The sequence below is a fragment of the Hirundo rustica genome, chromosome 7 (genome assembly GCF_015227805.2).
Source record: "Hirundo rustica isolate bHirRus1 chromosome 7, bHirRus1.pri.v3, whole genome shotgun sequence".
Taxonomy (NCBI): domain Eukaryota; kingdom Metazoa; phylum Chordata; class Aves; order Passeriformes; family Hirundinidae; genus Hirundo; species Hirundo rustica.
Window position 1 is genome coordinate 15,717,977 of NC_053456.1, and position 21,012 is coordinate 15,738,988.

The 21,012-nt window shown below is 62.3% G+C and overlaps 2 protein-coding genes across 6 annotated transcripts; one reads left to right on the forward strand and one right to left on the reverse strand.

The window, feature by feature from the left end:
- The first annotated feature begins 3,125 nt into the window (after nt 1–3,125).
- DNAJB2 (DnaJ heat shock protein family (Hsp40) member B2) lies at nt 3,126–8,559 on the forward strand. Of its 4 annotated transcripts, none has more exons than XM_058421406.1 (10): nt 3,127–3,192; nt 4,083–4,171; nt 5,260–5,369; nt 5,780–5,833; nt 5,975–6,091; nt 6,263–6,352; nt 6,477–6,582; nt 6,717–6,787; nt 7,009–7,230; nt 8,161–8,559. In XM_058421406.1, exons 2-10 carry the CDS (start codon nt 4,107–4,109, stop codon nt 8,169–8,171), a joined length of 846 nt encoding a protein of 281 aa, XP_058277389.1. In that variant the 5' UTR covers nt 3,127–3,192; nt 4,083–4,106; the 3' UTR covers nt 8,172–8,559. The 4 variants fall into 4 exon arrangements, with proteins under 4 accessions (XP_039926293.1, XP_058277389.1, XP_039926294.1 ...); XM_040070360.2 differs by lacking the exon at nt 3,127–3,192 and adding an exon at nt 3,366–3,504 and having other exon boundaries at nt 5,972–6,091; XM_040070359.2 differs by having other exon boundaries at nt 3,126–3,192; nt 5,972–6,091; nt 7,009–8,559.
- Nucleotides 8,560–8,723: 164 nt separating this feature from the next.
- On the reverse strand, nt 8,724–20,416 carry PTPRN (protein tyrosine phosphatase receptor type N). 2 transcript variants are annotated; one of them, XM_040070229.2, is made up of 23 exons: nt 20,317–20,416; nt 18,612–18,662; nt 18,308–18,421; nt 17,960–18,065; nt 17,643–17,841; nt 17,162–17,486; nt 16,841–16,957; nt 16,633–16,712; nt 16,271–16,557; nt 15,721–15,807; nt 15,488–15,567; nt 15,194–15,258; nt 12,656–12,868; nt 12,281–12,490; nt 12,046–12,193; nt 11,807–11,880; nt 11,424–11,501; nt 11,169–11,288; nt 10,895–11,061; nt 9,771–9,824; nt 9,589–9,653; nt 9,427–9,500; nt 8,724–9,326 (listed from the first exon to the last, which is right to left on the reverse strand). In XM_040070229.2, exons 1-23 carry the CDS (start codon nt 20,414–20,416, stop codon nt 9,255–9,257), a joined length of 2,886 nt encoding a protein of 961 aa, XP_039926163.1. In that variant the 3' UTR covers nt 8,724–9,254. The 2 variants fall into 2 exon arrangements, with proteins under 2 accessions (XP_039926163.1, XP_039926164.2); XM_040070230.2 differs by having other exon boundaries at nt 16,678–16,712; nt 20,317–20,361.
- Nucleotides 20,417–21,012: the final 596 nt, after the last annotated feature.

Sequence of the window (21,012 nt, forward strand, 5' to 3'; positions counted from 1 at the left end):
TTTGGCTGGGGCAGCAGCCCCATTGTCAGCACAAGCAAGCATCCCTGCAAGGCAGAGCCTGGGACGCACAGCTTGGCTCTGTCACATTGCTCAATGTGGCTCAAAGTCATCGCCCTACTTGAACGAATGTCACCCTGACTTTGCTGTTTCTCACTTCTCTGTTCTGCTATGCAAACTAAAAGCAGCTGCATGACTTTGCCTCCCTGGATTCTCCCCAGTCTCTAGAAGGTACAGTTCTAAAACAGCCAGCTGAGATGAGAACAGAGTGGACAAGAAAGAGAAGGAGATGGGCAGGTGGCTGAGATTGTGGCCACTGAGGCAAACATGTGGAGCACCAAAAAAACATGAAGGTGTGAAGAAATTAGCTATGCACAGAAGTTAGGGAGGGTGGACAGGGATTTTGGATGAGACAGCAGGACTGTGAGTAAAAGAACCAATGCAGATTTTAAAAATGGGGGTCCTGCTCAAGCAATGTCTTTACCAGGCCCCTGTACTTGGGGGTCCCCACCCTGATGTAGCCTTTTCAGGGGTGAGCAAGCCCTGGAGCTCCCACTGACCCCTTTTCTGGGGGCAGCACCAGCACTGTGGCCATGCCAAGAGATGGCCAGCACTGCCATCTGTCCTAGAAGCAGGCAGCCAGAGGCAGGTGGCACAGAAATGGCACCCACGAGCCTGTCTCAATCTGCTTAACCCTCTCACTCCGTCCTACTGGCTTTGGCTCCTGCTCCTTCCCTGCTGCAGCTCCACTGCAAGGAATGGGGACCTTCCCCTGGGGAGTGGGGAGAAGAGGGAGTCAGCTGCATGTGAGGAGGGGAGCAGCAGGCACGTGACTTGCTGAGCACTTCATAGCTCAAAAATTGCCAAGAATACAATTTTTCAGTACATAAATGCCAGTTTTATTGAGGCTGTGAAAGGGCTCATGTTCTCTTGTGGAAATCAAAAGCTGAAATGATGTGCAGTGCTGAAAAAAAAAAAAAAATCTCTTAATTTGTGGCTTGCATAATAATATAGCATGGGTTTATGATGCAATTCTGCTGGCTTCCTGAGAGATTGGGTAACCAGGATAAAAACATTTGGTCCATTGGGGTCCTGCTTTGCTCACCCAAAACCTCTTTCCTCAGAAAGCCTCAAGAGTATTTTATGAGCATTTTTGAGACCCTGGAAAGCTGAAAATAAGCTTGCAATACAGAATTTGTTAAGAAATAAGGGTCTTCTTGAGACACACTCAAGATGTCTGTGCTTGATTCGAAGCTGATGCGAGCCAGGTTGGTGCACGAGGACTTCAGGCAGACCTAGGAGGGAAGGGCAGGTAAAGAGGGCAGCTGAAGGTGCTGCAGCTGAAGGTGCGAGGCACCAGTGGGTGATGGGCTGCTTTTATTTGGCGGCTGCCAGGTTTGAGCAGGAGAGTGACTGCGGCAGGTCTGGGACCAGGTGAAGTTGATACACATCTTCTCTCCTACCAGTGCTGTGGTGGGCTAATGCCCAACTCTCCACTGCCTCATCTAAGAATACTGGGGAGGTGTCCGTCTTCCTCACTCCATATCCTGATCTCAAGGGTGAGGGAAACTTTTGCCATGAGGGCATCAGCAATGTGTTCCCCCGGCTCCAGATTCACAGCCAGCGTTTGGAGTTCTATCGTATCCCAGCACAGAGGCCTCCTCACCGGTGTGCACAGAGCGAGATGAGATCTGTCTTCCCGGGGCCCTCCTTGTCCTCACATCAGCTGCAAAAGCCAGGGAAAGGAAAGCAAGGCGCCAGGATTCGCGTCCTGGCGGCTCTCCCTCACCCTCGCAGCAGCAGGATGAGACCCCTGTGAAGCAGCCTGTGGCTCCATCTAGTGCCCACGCTGGCTCTGCACCATTGCTGCGCGGATGGGCCAAATCAGAGCCCCTGGCAGCCGGGAAGGGCGCCATGATACACGCAGCCCCCCGGGAGCCCCTCCCTGCTCGTGTGCAAACAGGTACAGGAGGACACTGCTGCAATGGCATCCAGGAAAAAAAAATCCCCGTCGCGGGGAATACTCCAAGCCGTTGCTCAAGGAAATCACCAAGTTGCTGTCTGATGGCAGGAGACGGGTCTCCCATCCCTTGGAGAGAGAAATGCCTTTGGCACACGAGATGACGCCCTTGGCACTTCATCCACCCCAGGGGCACGACTCAGGACTGGGGAAGGCTCTTCTCGGGGATGTATGTCCTGAAACTCGTCCCTGAGGAGTGCTGGGAATAGCCTGTCTCAGACTCAGGCGTCCTCATTCTGCCAGGCTTCCCAGCTAGGAATTTATGGGAGGCGAGGAAGATTCCAGCTGTGGCGTAGGTGAGGCAATGGATCCAAAAAGCTCTGACCCTGCTGAGAGATCAAGCTCCCGCCTTCTCCCATCCAGGCCACAAGAGGGAATCATAGATCTCCGTGGCGAGGACACGTGCAGAGATGCAGGCGAGCGAGACCGCCCAGGACCCTGAGAATGAGTGAGCACAGACCCTCTGCAGTAGCTGTCCAGGCAGGGGCCATGAAGGAGGAAAGTCAACAACACAGCTCCTAGTGCACGGTCCCGGTTCTCCGAGGGTCCGGGCACGCCGGTGCTCGGGGTGGCCCGCAGCTCCCGGTGCCACAGCGGTGCCAGGCGGCCCGGGCTCCCGGCAGGGACTGCGCTCGCCGCTCTGGCAAGCCGAGACCCGTCACGTCCCCTGCCCCGAAAAAGCGCTGAGTCACCTCAGCTGTCCCCCGCGGCCGGCTCCTCCTTCCCGGCGGGACCGGCCGGGCAGCTGACTCGGCGAGGAGCCAGCGCCGCCGGGGGCCGCAGCCGTGCCCGGTGCGGTGCTCCGTCAGCACCGGCACCAGCGGGACGCGTCGGCTGCCACCGCATCCGCGCCTCGCTGGCGCCGTCCGGGGCCCGGGCGCGGCGCTGGGAGCGGAAGAGCAGGCGCGGGGACGGAGATCGGGACGGGCACGGGGAAGGAGAAGGGGCCGAGGCGGGGGCCGACCGGCGGGGCGGCCGCGCTCCCGGCTCAGGCACGCCTCCCGTTGCGTCACCGGCGAACGGGGCCGTGACGCCAGGGGCCGCGGTTGGCTGCAGCCGCCGCCCGTCACGCAGCGGGGCCGCCTCCAGGCCCGCGGTGGCCCGGCCGCGGGGGACGCGCGACGCCGGCCGCGGGCGGCCCGGGAGGGCGGGGAGGGCTCGGCGGCGGCTCTCAGGTGGGCACCGGGACGGGACGGGGGAACGGGGCCCAAGGGGGTCATCGGGGAGCGGCGGCCCGTGGTGCACGGGGGGAGCGGGGCCGCTGCCGTCCCTTGCCGTGCTGCCACCGCCGCCCCTCCCGGTGCCCCCGATGCGCTGGCCTCCCGCCGGTGGCGGCGGGGCGGGGTGCGGAAACTTCCAGCAGCGGCGGGTGGCCCCGGGAGCGCCGTGTTTACGGCCGGGCCGGGGGGCGGGCCCAGTGCCGCCGTACTGGTGCCGGTGCCGGCGCCAGCGCCGCCCTCCCGACAGCTGGGACTCGCGGGCCGGGGGCGAGTACCGGGAGCGGCGCGGTACCCCGGGGGGTCGCGGGGGGCCGCAGCGGCCGCATTCTGCTCCTGTCCCCCACCCGGAGCGGGTCGGCCGGTGGCAGTGTCCCGGCGTGCCCGGATTCGGGGAGGGTTCCCTCTGAGCCCTTAATCCGCTCCAACCGCTAAGCACCTTAGCCCTCCCTCTGCCCCCCCCGGCCCGCGACTGAGCCCCCGGGGGAGGCGGGCGGGGAGCGGCGCCGGCAGCGGGGACCCCTTCCCTTCCCTTCCCTTCCCTTCCCTTCCCTTCCCTTCCCTTCCCTTCCCTTCCCTTCCCTTCCCTTCCCCCTGGACAAGTTGGGGTGACACCGGCGGGACGGCGGCGCGTCAGCAGCAGAGGGTCCCCCCGACTGGGGCTGTAGGTGCTCCCGGGTGGCTGAGGTGCGGGCAGGGAGCTGGGCATGGCGTGGCACTGAGTCGCTCTCGGGAGGAGGTGGGTGGCCGGGGTGCTGGAGAGGGTAAGCAGCCTGCCCTTGCTGTCCCACGCCCAGCACTACCAGGCTGTCCCTGTGGACCCCTGACTTTGCCTTCTCCCCCTGCAGTAACCCCGTGGGACAGCTCACGTCATGGTCGACTACTACGAAGCTCTGGGGGTGAGCCGCAACGCCACTGCCGAGGACATCAAGAAGGCGTAAGTGTACAGCAGCGAGCCTCTGCCTGCGGGGCAGAATCCCCCAAGCCACCCTCACCTGGTGCCAGCGAGGCAGGGGCTCCCTTCAGGGCCGGTGGGGACAGGGCCCAGCTCCAGAGGTGACAATTCAGGCTTTGTTTCCTTTGTATGAATGCCAGAGTGGGGTTCGGCTTTGCTGCCATACAAAGGCATCTTTTGGTGGGGTTTGTTCCCTTTTTCCCTGCTGTCAGCCTGGGGCTGGAGGTGAGTCTTGACGGTGTTTGGAGGCTCCCCTCTTTTTCTCTGTCAGAGGGTGCAGGGATGGCAGATGGTTGGGGCACAGGGACTCGGCTGGCATCAAAGTCAAGGGACTGGAGGTCACAGGGTGAAGAGCAAGCATGTCCCTTTTTAGGGATGTGGGCCCTGTGGGCAGGTTGGTGCTGTGCCCCAGGTGCTACTGGGCAGCTGACAGAGCCTCCTGAGTCTCTGCGACTCCTGCCTGGTGCCCTGCCAAGCTGTGCTGCTCTCACTGGGGTCAGGCATCACCTGAGGGGAAAGCCAGCAGATAGCTGGCTTGCCAACAGGTGACAGAGGTCCCTGTGGGGGCTTCCCAAGAGTGAGTGGGAGAAGCTGGGAAGCATGGGTTAACCATCTCTAGCGGCAGTGAGGAGGAGAGGGCTGCTGGTGCTCTCCTGGCCCCAGGGGGCCCCTAGCAACCCCTGGTCCATGCACACTCTGGAGCCCATGAAGGCTCCAGAACAAACCTGTGAGCATTGTCCAGAGCCATCGATGAGGGCAGCTGAGGTGGGCACACTGCTGCGGTCGTGCTGTAGTTCTGGGGTTATTTCTGTATTGTGTTTAGTTTGTGTGTGTTGGTATACGTATGCATAAATATGTATATATATATATAGATGTGTCTGTATATATATATTTATACATGAAAACACATGCTTTTCTCAGGAGGCATAACTAGTCCAGGAAGCTCCTGTTCAGTGCCTGGGGCTGTAGCGGGCTTGGGATGCCCCTGCCCACAGGCTGGGAGGTGCATGCTCAGATGGGGGCTGCTGGCCCAAGGGCTGCTGTGTGCCCATCACTGCCCCTCTGTGCAGGTACAGGAAGGCTGCGCTGAAATGGCACCCGGATAAAAACCCAGACAACAAGGAGTATGCTGAGCAGAGGTTCAAGGAGATCGCCGAGGCGTACGAAGTGCTGTCGGACAGTAAGAGGCCACAGTGATGTCTCGTGTGTGCGTGCCCGCCCTTGGGACTGTTCACACTGGGATGTCCTGCTTCTGGGCTCACACAGGTTGCATCCCTGGCTGTCCCCAGGAGGCAGTGGGTCCCTACAGCTTTACCACACAGCTTGCAGGGCTTAGTTACTTCCTCACGTGTCTCCCAAAACAGCCCTTAGGGGAGATGCTGAGCTGTTGGCATCCACAATGGGATCTCCCCGGTGGGGCTGAAGCTTTTGCATTCTTGCCCAGTGGTCTTACTTGGGTTTGGGGCAGGGCCTTGTGCCAACCGTCTCCTCTTGCTCCCTGCTGTTCTGCACCTCCCTTAGTTGGGAGAAGTGTCAGTACTCCTGTCCCCACCTGGCAGCCAGCTTCCCTGCTTCCCTTTCTTCTTCCAGAGCAGAAACGTGATGTCTACGATCGCTATGGCAAGGATGGACTCATGGGAGCAGGTGAGTAGGGCCGTGGGGGTTAGTGCAGCTCTTCTCCCTGTCTGAAGAGCTGGTGTGGGTCGGTGCCACCATGACTCCCCACCCTTCAGGGGAGATGTCACCCAGGGCTCTGTTTAAGACTGAGTGTCTTCCCTCCAGCAGGACCAGGGGGCTCCAGGGCCAGTGCTGGGGCTCCCGAATTCACCTTCACCTTCCGCAGCGCTCACGACGTCTTCCGGGAGTTCTTTGGCGGACGAGACCCTTTTGCTGAATTCTTTGGTGCGTGTGGGGCAGGGGAGGGTGGCTCTTGGGCACCTCTGTCTGTGGGGCAGCTGTTGAGCTTGGGGATAGAGCTCACGACTGGCCCTGGCAGAGGGTCCCCACATCAGTGCCCTGCTTCTAGTTAACCAAGCTGATGGGGTGAGGCTGATGGGGGGCCCTGCCTTTCAGATGACATGCTGCCCTTCTCTGAGCTGCGAGGACCTGGCCCCCGGCACCATGGGGGAGGCCATTTCTTTTCCCCCTTCCCAGGATCCTCAGGTAGGAGACACTGCCATTCCTCCCAGCAGGGGAGTCCCAGAACGCCATGTTCCTCTATGCAGTCTGTCCCCTGCCCTCTTCCTGCCACCTACCCTGGAATCAACCTTGTTGCTCACTTCTCTAGATTTCTTCGCCTCATCCTTCAGCTCTGGTGCAGACGCAGGACTGGGTTTCCGCTCCGTTTCCACCTCCACCACCTTTGTTAATGGCCGGCGTATCACCACCAAGAGGTGAGGGCAGTGCTAACCCACCTTGCTCCCACAGCCTTCTCTCCATCAGCAGGCCACCGACCCTGCAACTTCCTGCTATGGTGCACTGGCTGCATGGCCCTTGACCGTCCGTCTGTTTGTCTGTCTCTCTGCAGGATTATTGAGAACGGGCGGGAGCGGGTGGAAGTGGAGGAGGATGGGGAGCTGAAGTCGATCCACATCGATGGTGAGAAGTGGCACTGCAGACTGTGTTGTTGAGCCCTGCACCCTTTCCATTTGGGGTGTTCGGGAGATGCTGTGTCCAGACTTTGTTTTGGACTGAGCCGTGGCTGGCCCTGGGTTGGAGCTCTGCTCTGAAGGATTGGTGGGGCGGGTTGGAGGTGCCGGGGCCCCACACCAGCTTTGGGGAACTGGAGTGGATAAGTCCTCCAACCCCTGTCCCCACAGGTGTTCCCGATGACATGGCGCTGGGGCTGGAGCTGAGCCGGCGTGAGCAGCAAGCCTTCCCCAGGCCACAGCCACCCTCACCGCCAGCACCGGCCCCACACCAGACCTCGAGCTCCTCACCCGTCTGCCTCTACACGGATAGCGAGGATGAGGATGAGGACTTGCAGCTGGCCATGGCCTACAGCCTCTCTGAGATGGAAGCTGCGGGGCACCACCAAGCAGGTGGGCACAGCCCTGGCTCCCTGTCGGCACCGGGGGGCAGCCACAGCAGCCCGTCCTCCACCCACAGAGCCCGTGGTGCCCGGGGGAGGCTGGAGCAGGAGCCACTGGGTGCCGGCAGCTCTGCTACTGTGGGGCACGAACCCGCCCCCAAAGGGAAGCTTTGGCACTGCCCCCTGCTCTGAGCGTGGGGCAGGAAGAGGAAAGCAGGGGTGGAGCCCCACTGCTTGGAACTCAGCTCCTGCCTCCCCTAGCAAGGGAGGGGGTCTCTCCTGCCCTGCCTCCTTGCTCAGGTGGGTGAATGGCTAGTGGCATCCCAGCGTTGGAGGCTCCCAGACTTGAAAGTAGTGGCTTGAAGAGGAGCCCCCTTGATGGGGTCCCAGGAAGAGGGGCAGCTCCCTGCCCTGGCTCCTGGAAGCGTGGGGGGCCCATGGGCAGGCGTGCTCTGGCTGTGCCTGCCCCTCTCTCCCTGCCAGCCTTGCAGGTGGGCAGGGTCTCCAGCAGGTGCCTCCCTGGCTGCAGCCTGCCCCCGCCCAGGCTGCGGGGAGTGCTGAGTTGAGCTCCCATCCTTGCAAAGAGGGCTGCGCACATAGCCTCTGCTTGGTGCCTTGTGTCTTGTCTCTTCCCTTTGGATGCTGTTGCTCCTGCCTGTACTCCCTTGTCCTCTGTCTCCTTGCAGACTCTGCCTGGTCACTCCCTTCCCTATGCCTTGTACGCCCTCCAGGGCACTGTTCCTCCTTGCTTCCCACAGCAGCAGTGACCCTCCGTGATGTTCACAAGTGTTTCTACCCTCTCCATTGCCTGTAGTTCTGCCTTGGCTGGCTTCCTCCTCCGCCTGGGACCTTCTTCCCTCCATCCCTGCCTCTCCCCAGCCCTTGGCCGAGGAGGATTTCACAGGTGCTGTTGTGTACCCCCCTCCGCTTGTCTCCCCAGGTGTGTTCTGAGGCTGCTGCGCCCGGCGACCGCGCACGCCCACTCGCCCACGGACGCTCTCCCAACCAGGACTCCGCTTTCTCCCTGCACGGCCACCCCCTGCCACCCCCTTCCCCCAGCACCCTCTGGCTCCGTGGGATGCGGTGAGGGGGGGCATGACAGGGCTCGTGGCCGAGCAATACCTGGGGCTGGGGGGAGAGGCCGTTGGCACCACGGGGGGGAGAGGGTGGTGTTGGGGTTGCTGTAGATTAGGCTGCTGGTGGGAGTGCTGGCTGTACGCAGTGAGGAGCAGCATGGCTGGGCTCAGCCAGCAGGGCTGGGCTCTGCCCCCCTCCTCGCTGCAGCCCCCCCTCTCTGACACCCTTCTGCTAACAGCTGTCAATAAACCTGTTTGCAGTAGCTTCTGCCTGTGGGGTCTTTCTGGGCTGGGGCTGCAGGGTTCTCATCTTTGCCTGCAGGTGAGCTGTACTCTGGCAGTTGCAGAGTGCAGGGACAGAGATGGATGAACGTGAGATTCCCTCCCTGTGCAATCCCAATACACACAGTCAGAGGCCGGGCCTGGCTGCAGCTGCACGAACGTGACACAAGAACTTTATTCACATCAAGATACAAAATTATAGTTCTCTAGAAATTTTTCTTTCGCTTGAGTGACTAGGCAGGGAGCACACAAAGGGGACCTGGAGTGGGGCTGGGCCAGGCCCCTCTGCACCCCATGCTCCCCCCAACTGTGGAGGACCCCTGCCCCCACTTCTGCCCCCCACGTGGGTATGGGAAGAGGGCTAACACAGAACTGACAGGCTGGGGAGTCCCCCTGCCAGCTCCCAGCAGCACCAGCTGGTGTCCCCCTCCACAGGGCTGAGGGGCCACAAGCCCTGTCCCACATGAGGTGACAGTGGGTGCGATGGGGTTCCTGCACACAGAGGGCCTGAGGTCAGTATCCTTGGAGAGATGGGAAGGGGCACCTGGGGGCAGGGGGAACAGAGCCAGAAGCACAGACACCATTTTAAAGGGAGAGCAGCCCCAGAGGCGGGTGAGGAGAGTGCGAAGCGCAGGGCAGGGGGCAGACGAGACGGGGGAGGGAGGGCTCCTCTCCATCACTGCGGCAGCGCCTTCAGGATGGCATTCACCTCCTCAGCCACAGCTGTCAGTGCAAACTCAAACTGGTCCTGCAGGAGCACAGCAGGAGACATGAGGGTCCCTACCAGCCCGGCCCCAGGGGCTCTGCATGCTTATGTGGAGGGACAGGATCCCCAGATTGGAGCCTACCTTGGTCTGCACCATACCAGGCCGCTGATCTCGGATGTGCTCCAGCGTAGCAGCTATGTCTATCTCCTTCACCCCTGGGGCAGAGGGAGAGAGGAGTGCTAGGGGGGGAGTTCACAGGCCAAACTCATGGACAAGGCAGAAATGGTGCTTCCCTGCACCTACCTTTGGCCATTCGGTTGAGGACCATGTCGACAAGGATGTAGGTCCCGGTCCTGCCTGCACCGTCACTGCAAAACACACACGCTTGGTCCAGGGGAGCTGGTTCCAATGGGACCGGTCCTGGGCAGCAGGTCCCAACCTTCAGTCACCCCCAAGCCCAAATGCCCCTCCATCCCCTGCAGTACCTGCAGTGCACGATAATAGGGCAGGAGCGACCCCGGTAGCACTTGTTCACCTTCCTGCAAGGATAAGAGGCAACAGATCAGTGCCCTGCCGTGCCAGGGTCAAGGCTGTGCTAGGTGTCCCTTGCTGTGCTCAGTGGGGCAGGGCAGCAGCACACCATGATGTGGCCCTGGGGGTCCTGCTCATGACTCCTCCTGCCTCCACAACGGTGCTGGACATGGGATGGGGACCACGAGTAGGAAAGTGGCCAGGACATGGAGAGGAGTTCAGTTCCTCAGCCCAGCCTGGGGAGGGGAGCAGTGGCAGGACCCCCAGGGAGCGGCTCTGGTCCGGTGGGGTGTGAAGCTGGGGGCCAGGCGCCGGTGAGGCTCCTGGCATGCTCCATGCAGCAGGCACGGCTGCCAACGATCACTTTTGTGACTATGCAACTGGAGCCAGATTACTAGCTGCAAATCACAAAAATGACGCCGGCAGCTGCGAGAGAGAGACAGAGACAGACAGAGAGAGAGAGAGAGCGTGAGCAGGGCTGAGAGGAGGGCGACATGCTCCGAGACCCCCCCAATGCCCTAGGCTGTGTCCCTTGCCCCACACAACCTAGGGCCAGTGAGCAGCCTGTGTCTGGCAAGAGCCCACCACCACCCTGGGACCTAAAGACCTGGGCAGGCAAGTCTCCTGGGAGCAGCCCCAGCCCTGCAGCTCTTGCCCTGGGCTAGCTGGGGATCCACCACTGGCTGTAGGGCATCGGGAGCAACGAGTCACAGCCAGTTTAAGGCTGGCTCTGGGGATTTCTTCTTGCACCCATGGTTGGGGAAGGTGCCAGTCAAGCTGCCCTCCATGCCAGCTCTGGAGAAGAGCACTTTCCCACCCTATGAAGGCTGGAGAACCCTGGCAAACTCAGCCAGAGGTTTCTTGCCCCCCAAACTCTGTTGAGCCTCATCCCAAGCTGGCCAGAACCCGTCTTTTCTGCATCCCTTGCATCCATGGCAGCTCCTGGCCCCCGCAACCGGTCCATGCCATGGCCCCAACCCTCATTATCACGGCAGCGATGTCCTCGCCCATCAGCGGCCTGCATTCGGGGCCACCGCCGGCTCCCCAAGGGCTGGCACGGTGCCGGGTGGGTGCTCACCTGCGGAAGTCAAGGAGGGGCCGGGTGGTGGTGGGGATGCCCTCGGCCGGCCAGCTGAGGAAGTGGAACTGCGTCAGGGTGCGGGTCTCCTGTGACTGCACGTTCTTCAGGTAGAAGCTGCGCACCAGGAAATCCTCGCACCAGATGTGCTCTGACACCAGGTTCACCTGTCCAAGTGAGGCAGACCGTGGGTATCAGCGCCGGGCAAGGGGGCTGTGCTCAGGGGGCGGGGGCTGGAGGACGCTCCATGCCCCAGGCTACCTGCCACACTTGCCTCATAAATGTGGTAAAGAGAGGAGCCTTCATCCGGCCAGTAGCGGTCACACTGCTTGACACTGTCCTCGGCCAGGGGGCTCAGCATGACAATGACAGTGCAGCCATGTTCCCACACCATCTGTGGGGTGAGGCAAGGGGGGTTTCACTGCTGGGGGGACGGCCCAGGTGGGAGGGCAGTCAAGCCCCTGTGACCCATTTTGTGGGCAGAACACAAAGGGACCCCAATGGGCTGGCACAGCTGCGTGACATTCACCTGCCAGAAGTCAGCAATAGTGTGGGACAGCGGCCCCTGCGTGGCAATGTATGCTGGCATCCGTGGGTCATGGTCAATCTGGAGCAGGAAATGGGGTATCAGATTTCAGGTATCACCCCCTCGGCCAGGGGTTGGTGACACTTGAAGAAGTAGAGGTGTACTCCGGGGGTGAAAGGAAGGTTGGGAAGAGAGATTCAGCTGCCCCAGGCAGGAGGAGAATGGGATTTAACAATTGTTTGAGCAACGGGGCAGGCAAAAAGCTCACATCTGTAGCCCTCAGGGATGTAACTTCAGTCCAGCTCTATCCCAGAGTGAAAACCTCACCTGGGCCGGGCACATCAAGGAGCAGGGTGACAGGGCAGGAGCCCCCAGTGATCACTCACGATTGGACTGGCATTGATGAAGTCACTGCGGGATGGGTTGCTCTCGGCTTTCAGCTTGATCCGCACGTGATCATCTGAGGGAACAGGCCAGGAAGTTTGGTGAGCGGCTAGAGGAGCTGCAGGCACGCTAACGCTGCGGACAGCCATGGCCCTGAGCGTCCTCATGCCCCACACCCTGCTCGAGCAGGACGGCTGGTCCCTGGGGCTGACCCCTGGGGCAGGGTGGCTGGGATGCTCACAGGGCACATAGTCGGAGTTGCGGTTCTTCTTCAGGTTGGCTTCACTCTGGGCAACAGAGCAGATGCTGGGCTCAGCTTGGTAGGCGCAGAGCGCCTGCCACTCCTTGGCCAGCCGGTCCTGGTTGCGGAGGTGGTCCTCCATATAGGCCTGGGGCAGAGGGGCGGGAGTCAGCCCAGCGGCAGACGAGCAGACGCAGGGCTGGGGAGGGGCTGGCACCGCTACAGGCATGCTCACCAGGATCATGTGTCCGGTGGAGATGTCCATGTTGGACTGGACAGGCTCCTCGCACCAGGAGGGTGTGCTGCTGTGCGAGCTGGGGCTGGGCTGTGGAGCGTCGCTGAACTGGGACGAGACGCTGCTGACCCTCGAAGTCTCCGCTGGTGCCGCCGGCGCCTCAGTGCGGCCAAAGAGAGACTTGGCAGCCATGTGCTGGCGGCACAGCTCCTGGGGAAGCCCGGCAAGAGCGCTGTCCCTTGGCCGCGGCGCTGCCACAGGGCAGCTCCACGCACCCCGGGCGATGCTGACACGTAGCAGGGGCGCATCCCGCAGGGTCCCACATCCCGCAGGGTCCCACATCCCGCAGGGTCCCACATCCCGCAGGGTCCCTACCTGGTACTCGAGGGTGGTGTCGGCAGCACCCTCTGGCCCCAGGGCAGCCAGGCGCTCCTTCTCCCGCTGCTTGGCGTGGCGCCGGAGGCAGAAGGCCGCGGACACCGCGATGGCAATGACCGCCACGCAGGCCAGAGCGATGAAGGTCAGCAGCACCGAGTGGAAGCCGTCCCCGAAGCGGGATGGGCGTGAGTAGGCAGCAGCCTCGTTCCGCTGGGGATCAAGCCAAGTAAGGGTTAGCTCAGTATGGGGCTGGCGGGGGCAGAGACCTGGTCCTGCTCCACATTTGGGGTTGCTGGGGGTTAAAACAAAGCAAGGGCTCTTTCTTCTCCTTCCTGAGGGTGCTGATTCTCCCAGCACCCTCAGCTGGGGCAGAGCTGGTGTGACTGGGGTGAGGCAGAGTGCACCCACCTACGTGTCACATGGGGCACTGCTACAGTGGTGTCCCTGGAGCTGGAGGAGCTTGGCCAAGCCCAGGTAGCATTGACTTCCCGCTTCCCTGCACTCAGGGCTCCTGCCTGAGGCAGACCCAGTCTGGACTGCCCTTCTACAAGGCAGGCAGTAGCCCCTTGGAACTTTGGTTCCATGACCTCCTTCTGCCCAGCTGGAGATCAACAAGGGCCGAACTCAGCCCAAGGACTTAATGGTGTAGGATAGACAACTGCAGCACTGGGTGTGCTACTCCCAGGGGACTTTCCTGACTGAGGCTGGCTCTCCCCTGCAGCCACTGCTCCACAGCAGAGCATTGAGGGATGCAGGGTGGGGAATATGACAGCACTGCCATCACTGCTGGTACCGTCCCAGCTGTAGCAGCTGCGGGACAAGTCCTCCCTATTGCCCTCCCCAGTTAGGACACAGAGCAGCCCCTGCCACCTTGCAGGTAGTGTCCCTAGGGCTCTTTCCTAGTGATTGTGGGAGACACCCCAATCCATGCCCATTCCCCTGCTGGAACAGGATGTCGCTCAGACCTTGCTGGACAAGACCTTCCTGTCAATGCCATCACTGCCCAGGTCCAGGTAGGGCATGCTGGGGCATCACCAATTCAAACATCCTGTGCCCAATGAGCTGCCAGAGCCCTGCATTACCTCATTGCCAAAGCCTCCCATTGGCTATGAGCCTAATGAAGTTACCGAGGGAACACTGCACCGTCATCAACTACATCATCATTATTGCCTGGGGATGTCCCCAGCCTAGGTGTCCCTGCTGCCATCTGCCTCCCAGCACCCGACTGCCATCAGGGTCCGGCCAGTCCTGCAGCCAGGGCACCCACCAGGCCCAGCACCACCCAGCTCCCCAAGGGCGCCCAAGCAGGAGCAGCTCTGCAGCCCCTGGAAGTGTCAGCAGAGCCAGGGGGGACAGAAGAGATTTCTCTCCCAAGGCCTGCCCAGGCCCTCTTCCTCAAATCTTGCACCAATTCCACCAAGTCCAGAGCCAGGAGGGAATGAAGGAAAAGCACAATCTGGTGAGAACTGGGAAGGTCAGTGCAGAAGGGGGCTTGCAAAGCTGCCTCAGCTTCCTCTAAGCTCCATCTCTGTCATCTCTGACATGTCTCCTGGTTCCTGCCACCTTCCTGATCAAAAGGCATTGCACAGACACACTCTGCATATTGCTGATAGAGACAAGTTGCCTCAGTGGCCAGGCTACCCCTTCTTCATGGCCTCCTCCAAAGTTCCTCCTTCCTTCCTTTCCTTCCTTCCTTTCCTTCCTTCCTTTCCTTCCTTCCTTCCTTTCCTTCCTTTCTTCCTTCCTTCCTCCCTCCCTCCCTTCATCCTCACAACTACAGCCACATGACAAGAAGTGAGAAATGAGGACACTGGCCTGGGGATGTGCTACACCATTTTTCCTCCTCAGACTGCCAACATGGGAGCCAGGCTTGGTCTCTATCTCCAACCTCTGCTCTCCACCCCAGGAGACTGCTCCTGTGGCTCCCCAGAGGAGCACAGGGAGGGGTAGCCCCTCTCCAAACAGATGGCTCCTGTTCCATCCCTGCCTCCAGCTGCTTTGCCATTCTCTGGGGACATGATGGCATTTTGCCTGCCTAGCTATGGTTTGTGGGGTGCTCTGGGAACATCCCAGTGCTCGAGTGCCCAGGCCACAGCTGAGATGGGTGTGCAGGCTGGAGGGAGGCAAGGGTGAGGATGAGCCTTGAGGGATACAGCCCACAGCCCCCCAGTCTTGGGGGGAAGAAAAGCCTCTGGGAGTCTCTCTCAGACCACCTTCAAACACTGCAGAGCTTTTGTTTTGAAAAGAGCAGAGAGCCCTGGGCAGGATCATGCTGCCAGGCAGTGGAGGGGGATGGTGGACAGACAGAACTAGAGCAGACTCCAACAGGAGTCCTCCAACCCAGGATTGGAGCCTGTCTCCAACACAGCATCCCAAACACTGTCCGGTCTCCTCTACTCTGCAGCGACAGCTCACTCACAAAGATCCTTGTACCCCAGGGCTGGGGGCTCCTGGCTTGTACTCCGTGGCAGTCTCCCCAGTCCCCTATCCCTGGCCACCCCAGCCCCAAGGGATGGAATCCTTGCTCACTCCTACCTCTCCCACTCCTGTTTGCACAATCTTCAGGCCCAGCTCGTGCTCCAGCTCTCCCTTCACTTGCTCTGTGGACAGGGAGGAGATGATCAGAGGCAGGCTTCCCCTCCACACAAGAGATCCCCCAGAAACAGAGCCCAGGGACAGCTCCAACAGCTGCCCACTTCAGCTCCCCAGTTCAGCCAAAGGCAGAGGGATGCATGGTAGGAGCTCTCTCTTCCTGGTCCCTAGGAAGGGGCACTCCACAATTGGGAGGGAAAGAGAGAAACAAGATCAGGGGGACACTGCCCAACTCACCAGTCTGGCTGGCCACATCTGCCAGTGAGAAATTCTGGGGGTTCTGTCGGATGCGGAAGGTAAGTGCAGGACCCACGACACTGCCAGGGAGAGGGGGGACACAGTGTGAGACCTGGAAATGCAGACCCCCTACCCATCCTCACAACAGCCCAGTCCCTCCTGTCCCCTTGCCTGGGAGTGCTGAGCATGGCCAGGGCTGAAGCAGCAGCACTCCATGGCACTGGTCCCCTCACCTGATGTTGATGAAGCTGGCGGTGGAGAGGTGGAGGTGCTTGGCTAGGAGCTCCAGCAGCTGCACACCAGCAGCCAGCCCCAGGGGTCTGTGGGGACAGTGTCACGGTGAGGAGGGGGTGGCAGGGGTGAGGGGACTGCCCCGTGCTCCCCATCATCAGGGAACAGGGACAGGCAGGCTCAAGGAGTCCCAAGCACACAGTATGAACAGGTGTCAGGGTGGGCAGGAGGTAAGAGTGTGGCATGTGTGGCGGTGGGGGTGAGCTGACCCCCCCTTGCACCCGAGTGTGCACAGACACTTGTGTACACACACTCCAAGCCTTCCTCCTGCAACAGTGAGTTTGGCTTTGGTGTGGGCTGGGAAAGGAAGGCTTTGGGGTGGAACAAGGGCTGTGGGTAGAGAATGGATCAGGGGGAGTTGAACCCCTAGAAACCCGACCCTACCAAAGACCTGACAGGTTGGGTGAAGGATGTGAAGCTGTGACAGCTGTTGGTGAGGAGATATAGACCCTTCACACATGCAGACCCCCTTGCCTGACCCCCAGATCTCACTTCTGGTCTGTGACGATGTAGCCATACTCGTCTAGTGGCCGCATGCCCTGCTGTGCCCCACTCTGCTTCATTTCTGTGTAGCTCTTCTTCTCCACCACAATGTGCTTTCTGGGGCTGAGTGCATCCCCACCGTGTCCCTGCTGTGGCTCCGCCTGGGGAGCTGGTGAGGATGCTGCCCTGCCCTTTGTTCCATCCCCTGGGGAGCTGCTGACTGGGATTTTGGGGGATGGCACTGTGGAGAAAGGGGGCACTGGCTCCTCTCCATGCTGCATGTCCCCCTCCATCACCTAAAGGGAGGAAAAGGGAACAGCTGTAATCTCTGAGGAGAGCCTTGGGGAAATGTCTCCTCCCCCTCATCCCACCTGTGGCACGGCACCTCCTGCAGCATCACTCTGCTGCAAACCCACCCGTTTCGCTGTGGGCGCTTCAGGGCCAGCAGCACCTGGAAAGGAGAGAGACAGAGGTCCTGCAGCACCCATCCCAAAAGGCAACGCTCCCTACCCTGAAACAGGGCATGCTAGCACCTGCTGCTGCCAGTCCCTGCCTGTCCCATCCCTGCACCCAGCTCACCAGAGTTCTGGAGCAGCTGGAGGAGGGTGGATAGGCTGTTTATCTGCTGGGGACTCAGTTCTGGCAGCCCCAGGCCATAGCTGGCCAGGAGAGAAGCCAGTCTCTTCAGGGCAGCATCTGCAAGAGGATGTAGCATCAGGTTGGATGCTCTGCATCTGCATGGAGACCAGAGGCCAGGGATGAAGCAGATGGAGCAGGTGGGGTTGTGGGTATATTTTGCCCATGAGCATAAACCCAAAGAGGAGGGAAAGTGTGAGTCACGAGGAACTCGTGGGTACAGGGTAGGGAAAAGGGTGGGTGCCTGGCTGGAGAACAAGGTACCCGTCTGTGCAGAGGGTGGCTGGGCAGCCAGGGCTGCTTGCTGCTCCCTCTCTTCCATGTTTCTGTAGTCACTGGGGAGCCGCAAGCTGTGCTGGAGCCTGGTGCTGGCAGGTTCTGGGCGGCCAGCTTTCTCTCTGGGCAGGGAAATCATGCCCAAATCCTGGAAAAGATGCCCCCCATCCACTCCTGGCTGCCCGCCATAGGAGGGCACAGGGCCAGCCCCAAAAAGGGTCTGGGCAGGGACCCGGCCCAGCAGCGAGGAGGTCTCAGAGCTCTGCCTGGCTGAGTTGCTGGGATGCTGGTGAGCACCATCCTGATAGCCGAACTGCAACCAAAACACATGTCAAACCCCACAGGTCCCCTGTCACCCCATGGTGGAGGCAGGGGTACCCCGGCACCAGCAGAGAGGTGCTGGGAGCACAGCAGCTCCCTGTCGATCTCTACTTTTCTGCCCAGGAGAGGCGTTCACTCCCCGGCTTACCTTGTGGTAGGAGTAGGGATTGAGCAGAGCCTCCTCGTAGCCCAGTTGGGGTGGGGAGGGCAGCAGGACGTGCTCCAGGTACCGCTGCACCAGAGGGGAAAGCAGCAGTGGTGGGGGCAGCTCCAAATGCTGGGCTGCTGGCAGGCCAGGGTCTGGGGCTAGTGGGGCTCGCCGGGGCTCGCTGCGGAGAGGCAGGAACCTCGAGGCAAACAGCGCTGAGGTAACTCACCTGGGTAAAGGGGGAGGTCCCTCCCCTAAACCCCATGTTGGGGACAAAGCCCTCACTGCTCCACTGAGCTCCGCTGGCTCTGTCCTACCTGTCCCTAGCCGCCGGCTCCAGCGAGGGTGGCAGGCGGAGGCGGGGTATGCGCTCCATCTCCTGAGAGATCACATACTGGGTGATGCCATCCTGCCACGAGAGCCCTGCCATGGGATGAGGCTGTGAGACATGGAGGCAGCCTGGGAACCACGGTGTGAATGCATGGAATGCTGTCCTGATGTTTTGACCCTGTGTCCCATGTCCTGGGTTTGACCCCATTCCTCCTCAGCCCAGCCTGGCCCCTGGGCCAGCAGGACCACAGGCAGCTCTAGAGCCGCTGGGCAATTCCACCTGACACCCCCTCCCTGCAGGGTCGCAGCGACTTTCCCCACGTTCCCCTGTTCACCTTGTGCCATGAGATGCCGCAAGACATCTTGCAGACGCTGGAGCACGGGAGACGTGACCTGGAAGTAGGGTCTGTCCTGCACGGAGCCCACCTGGCACTGCCCAAACAGCCCATCTGCAAGAGAAGGGAGACAGCGGGATGGATGAACAAACACTCCAATGTGAGTATCTCCAGGCACAGCCCAACCTTTCTCCTGCCATGCCCCCCTGCACTGCACCCTAGCTTCCTCCGCAAGGCAGCTCTGCACCCTTCACACACATTTGGGAAGGGAGAGGGGATCCCTGCGGCCCTGCTAGCCACTTACCCTGCACACACACCTCCTGCGGGGAGCACAGCCTTCGGTCAAACAGGCAGCCTGGGACAGACAGACAGACAGACAGGCCAGTCAGCACAGCATCCAAGGGGGACTCCTATGGAATTTGCTCATCGCCAGCTGCTTGGGGGATCCCTACGCTCCAGAAAAGCGGCACAGGGATGCAATGTGGTGATGGTGGGAGGGGACACAGCTTTGTAGCCCATGGCAGAGGCTCGGTGCCAGTCTTTTCTGCCCTCAGAGATAAGATGGGGGCTGTATAGAAAGTATGCCCTTGGCTGTGGAGAGTGGGGAAGGCCTGGGGTTTTTTGGGGTGCTGGCAGTGAGGAAGGTAAGACTGAGGCAGCAGAGACCTGCAAAACCACATCTGCTGCCCTCCTACATGTGGTACTACGAGGAAGAGATGCAACCCAGTGACACCGGAATCCCCTCTCCCTGCGAGGCGGACCCCAAAGCACGGATGTAGTGGTGTTGGGGGTGTGGGGTGTGTACCTCTCCAACCCCTTCGGCGGGCAGCACTTGGGCAGGGGGCGGCTTCCCCCTTTTTCTCCCCCCCCGTTTCGGTCCAAGACCGTCAGCAGCGAGACGGCAGCAGGCGATGACTCAGCCCCGGATGGCAAGGAAGGAACGAGAAAACAACCGGGGGGAGGGGAGGGAGGGGCCCGTCAAGCCCGCCGCGGGGGAAGGGGGCTAGTGGGGATGAGGGTCCTCGAAACCCCGGCACCCACGGGCCAGCGTCCCCTGGGGCGGAGGCCACGCAGGCGGGGGCACAGGACTCCGGTGCCAGGGGAGACCCCAGGGACGGCGGCGGCGGGGGGCCCGGCCGGGGCGGCAGGGCCGGCGCTGTCCGCGGTGCTGAAACGGCGCAGCGCTCTCCCGCCGAGACGCCCCGCTCCACCGGGAGGGGCGGTGGCCCCCGCTCAGGGAGGCTCCCCCGTCCGGGACGGTGCTCGGCCGCAGCCGTCCCGGCACCATTCCTTGCTAGCTCCTTGCATCGGGGCCCCCGCGGGCCAGCCGGATCCGTCCCGGTACTCCCGGGCCGCTGGAGGACGAGGGGCGCAGCAGCCTCGGGCGCCCGGTAGTGAGTCAGCGGAGCCGGGGCCGTGCCGTGCTGTGCCGGGGGGCTGCAGCCCTGCCATCGACAGCGACACGCGGGTCCCCGGGAGCCCCCAGCACGGACCACACGGACCGAGCCGGAGAAGAGCGGGTGCGCCGGCCCGGGCGGGCAGCACTTACGGGCGGAGGGCAACTAAAGGGCGGGATGGTCCCGGAGGAAGCCAAGCTTAGGGCCGCTGGCTCGGGCTCCCCCATCCCTGCGGCAGCCTCAGGCACAGGCTTTGCCCCGGGCATGAGCAAGCATCATTCTACTCCCGTCCCGTAGCTGCTGGCTCTCTGGCCCGGCGGGGCGGCGAGTCTATAGCCGGCGGGGAGACCCGGGATTAGCACACCCACCGGCCCGGCAGCCCCGGGAGAGGGGCGTCCCCGGTGCCAACGGCGCATCCGCGGTGCCGATCCCGGGCCTCCCGTTCCGCTATCCGCCAAGGGCCGGACTCGCCGCTGCACGCCGCGACGGCACCCTGCAGCGGCGGCGACCGCACCGGCCGCGGAGTCCCGTGCCCCGCCATTCCCCGGGAATCTCCGTCCGGCCCTCGCGCAGCCCGGGGCAAAGCAGCCCTGCCCGGGGTCGCGGTCTCACCGTGTGCGGCGGTGGCGGCGGCGCCGGCGCCGTCGCGCAGCTGCCCGCGGCCGGCCAGGAGGAGGAGGCAGAGGAGCGCCCGGAGGAGCCGCCGCCCCATGCTCCGCTCACGGCCGCACCATGGCGCACCCGCCGGCCGCGCCCCCGCCGCCGCCGCCAACCCGCGCCCCGCCGCGCCGCGCGCCCCGCCCGCCGCCACCGCCCCCGCCAATGGCGCGCCGTGCGCTGCCGCGGCGCCGCGCCCCTGCGCGCGGCGACCAATCGGAGACCCGCGCGGCCGCCCTCACCGCCGCGCTCATGCCCCCGCTGTCCAGCGGGGCCAATCACGCCTCGCTCCGGGGAGAGGCGGTGGAGCACCGCGCCAATCGCAGCGTTCCCGAGGGCGAGCCGCGCCCCCTGGGGGGTGTGCCACAGCGCAGGCAGCGGCCCCGCCAATCAGCGCCCGCCCCTCCAACCCCTGCGGCCGCACTGGCTCCCGCCTGGGACACGCCCCTGTGAGCCGCCCAATGAGCGGCGAGCGTGGAGCCGCACCCTCGTGCCCCGCCCGGCGGCACCGCCTGGGTACCAGCCGCGGGGAGAGGCCGGACCCCGGCCCGGGCACGGATGCCCTGTCCCGGCCCCGGCGGGCAGCTTCAGGCCTGGCGCCGGCAGATCCCTACTCGCATGGCAGGGTCATTCCTGGGGAAAGGGGCGGCC

Excerpts from the sequence above, each read along its gene's own strand:
- DNAJB2 (XM_040070359.2), top strand. The coding sequence starts at position 4,107 with ATGGTCGACTACTACGAAGCTCTGGGGGTGAGCCGCAACGCCACTGCC. Across the intron at positions 5,370-5,779 it reads GTACGAAGTGCTGTCGGACA|AGCAGAAACGTGATGTCTAC; the intron begins GTAAGAGGCCAC and ends TTCTTCTTCCAG. Across the intron at positions 5,834-5,971 it reads GGATGGACTCATGGGAGCAG|CAGGACCAGGGGGCTCCAGG; the intron begins GTGAGTAGGGCC and ends TCTTCCCTCCAG.
- PTPRN (XM_040070229.2), bottom strand. The coding sequence starts at position 20,416 with ATGGGGCGGCGGCTCCTCCGGGCGCTCCTCTGCCTCCTCCTCCTGGCC. Across the intron at positions 18,663-20,316 it reads CGCCGCCACCGCCGCACACG|GCTGCCTGTTTGACCGAAGG; the intron begins GTGAGACCGCGA and ends TGTCTGTCCCAG. Across the intron at positions 11,502-11,806 it reads TCATCAATGCCAGTCCAATC|ATTGACCATGACCCACGGAT; the intron begins GTGAGTGATCAC and ends TTCCTGCTCCAG.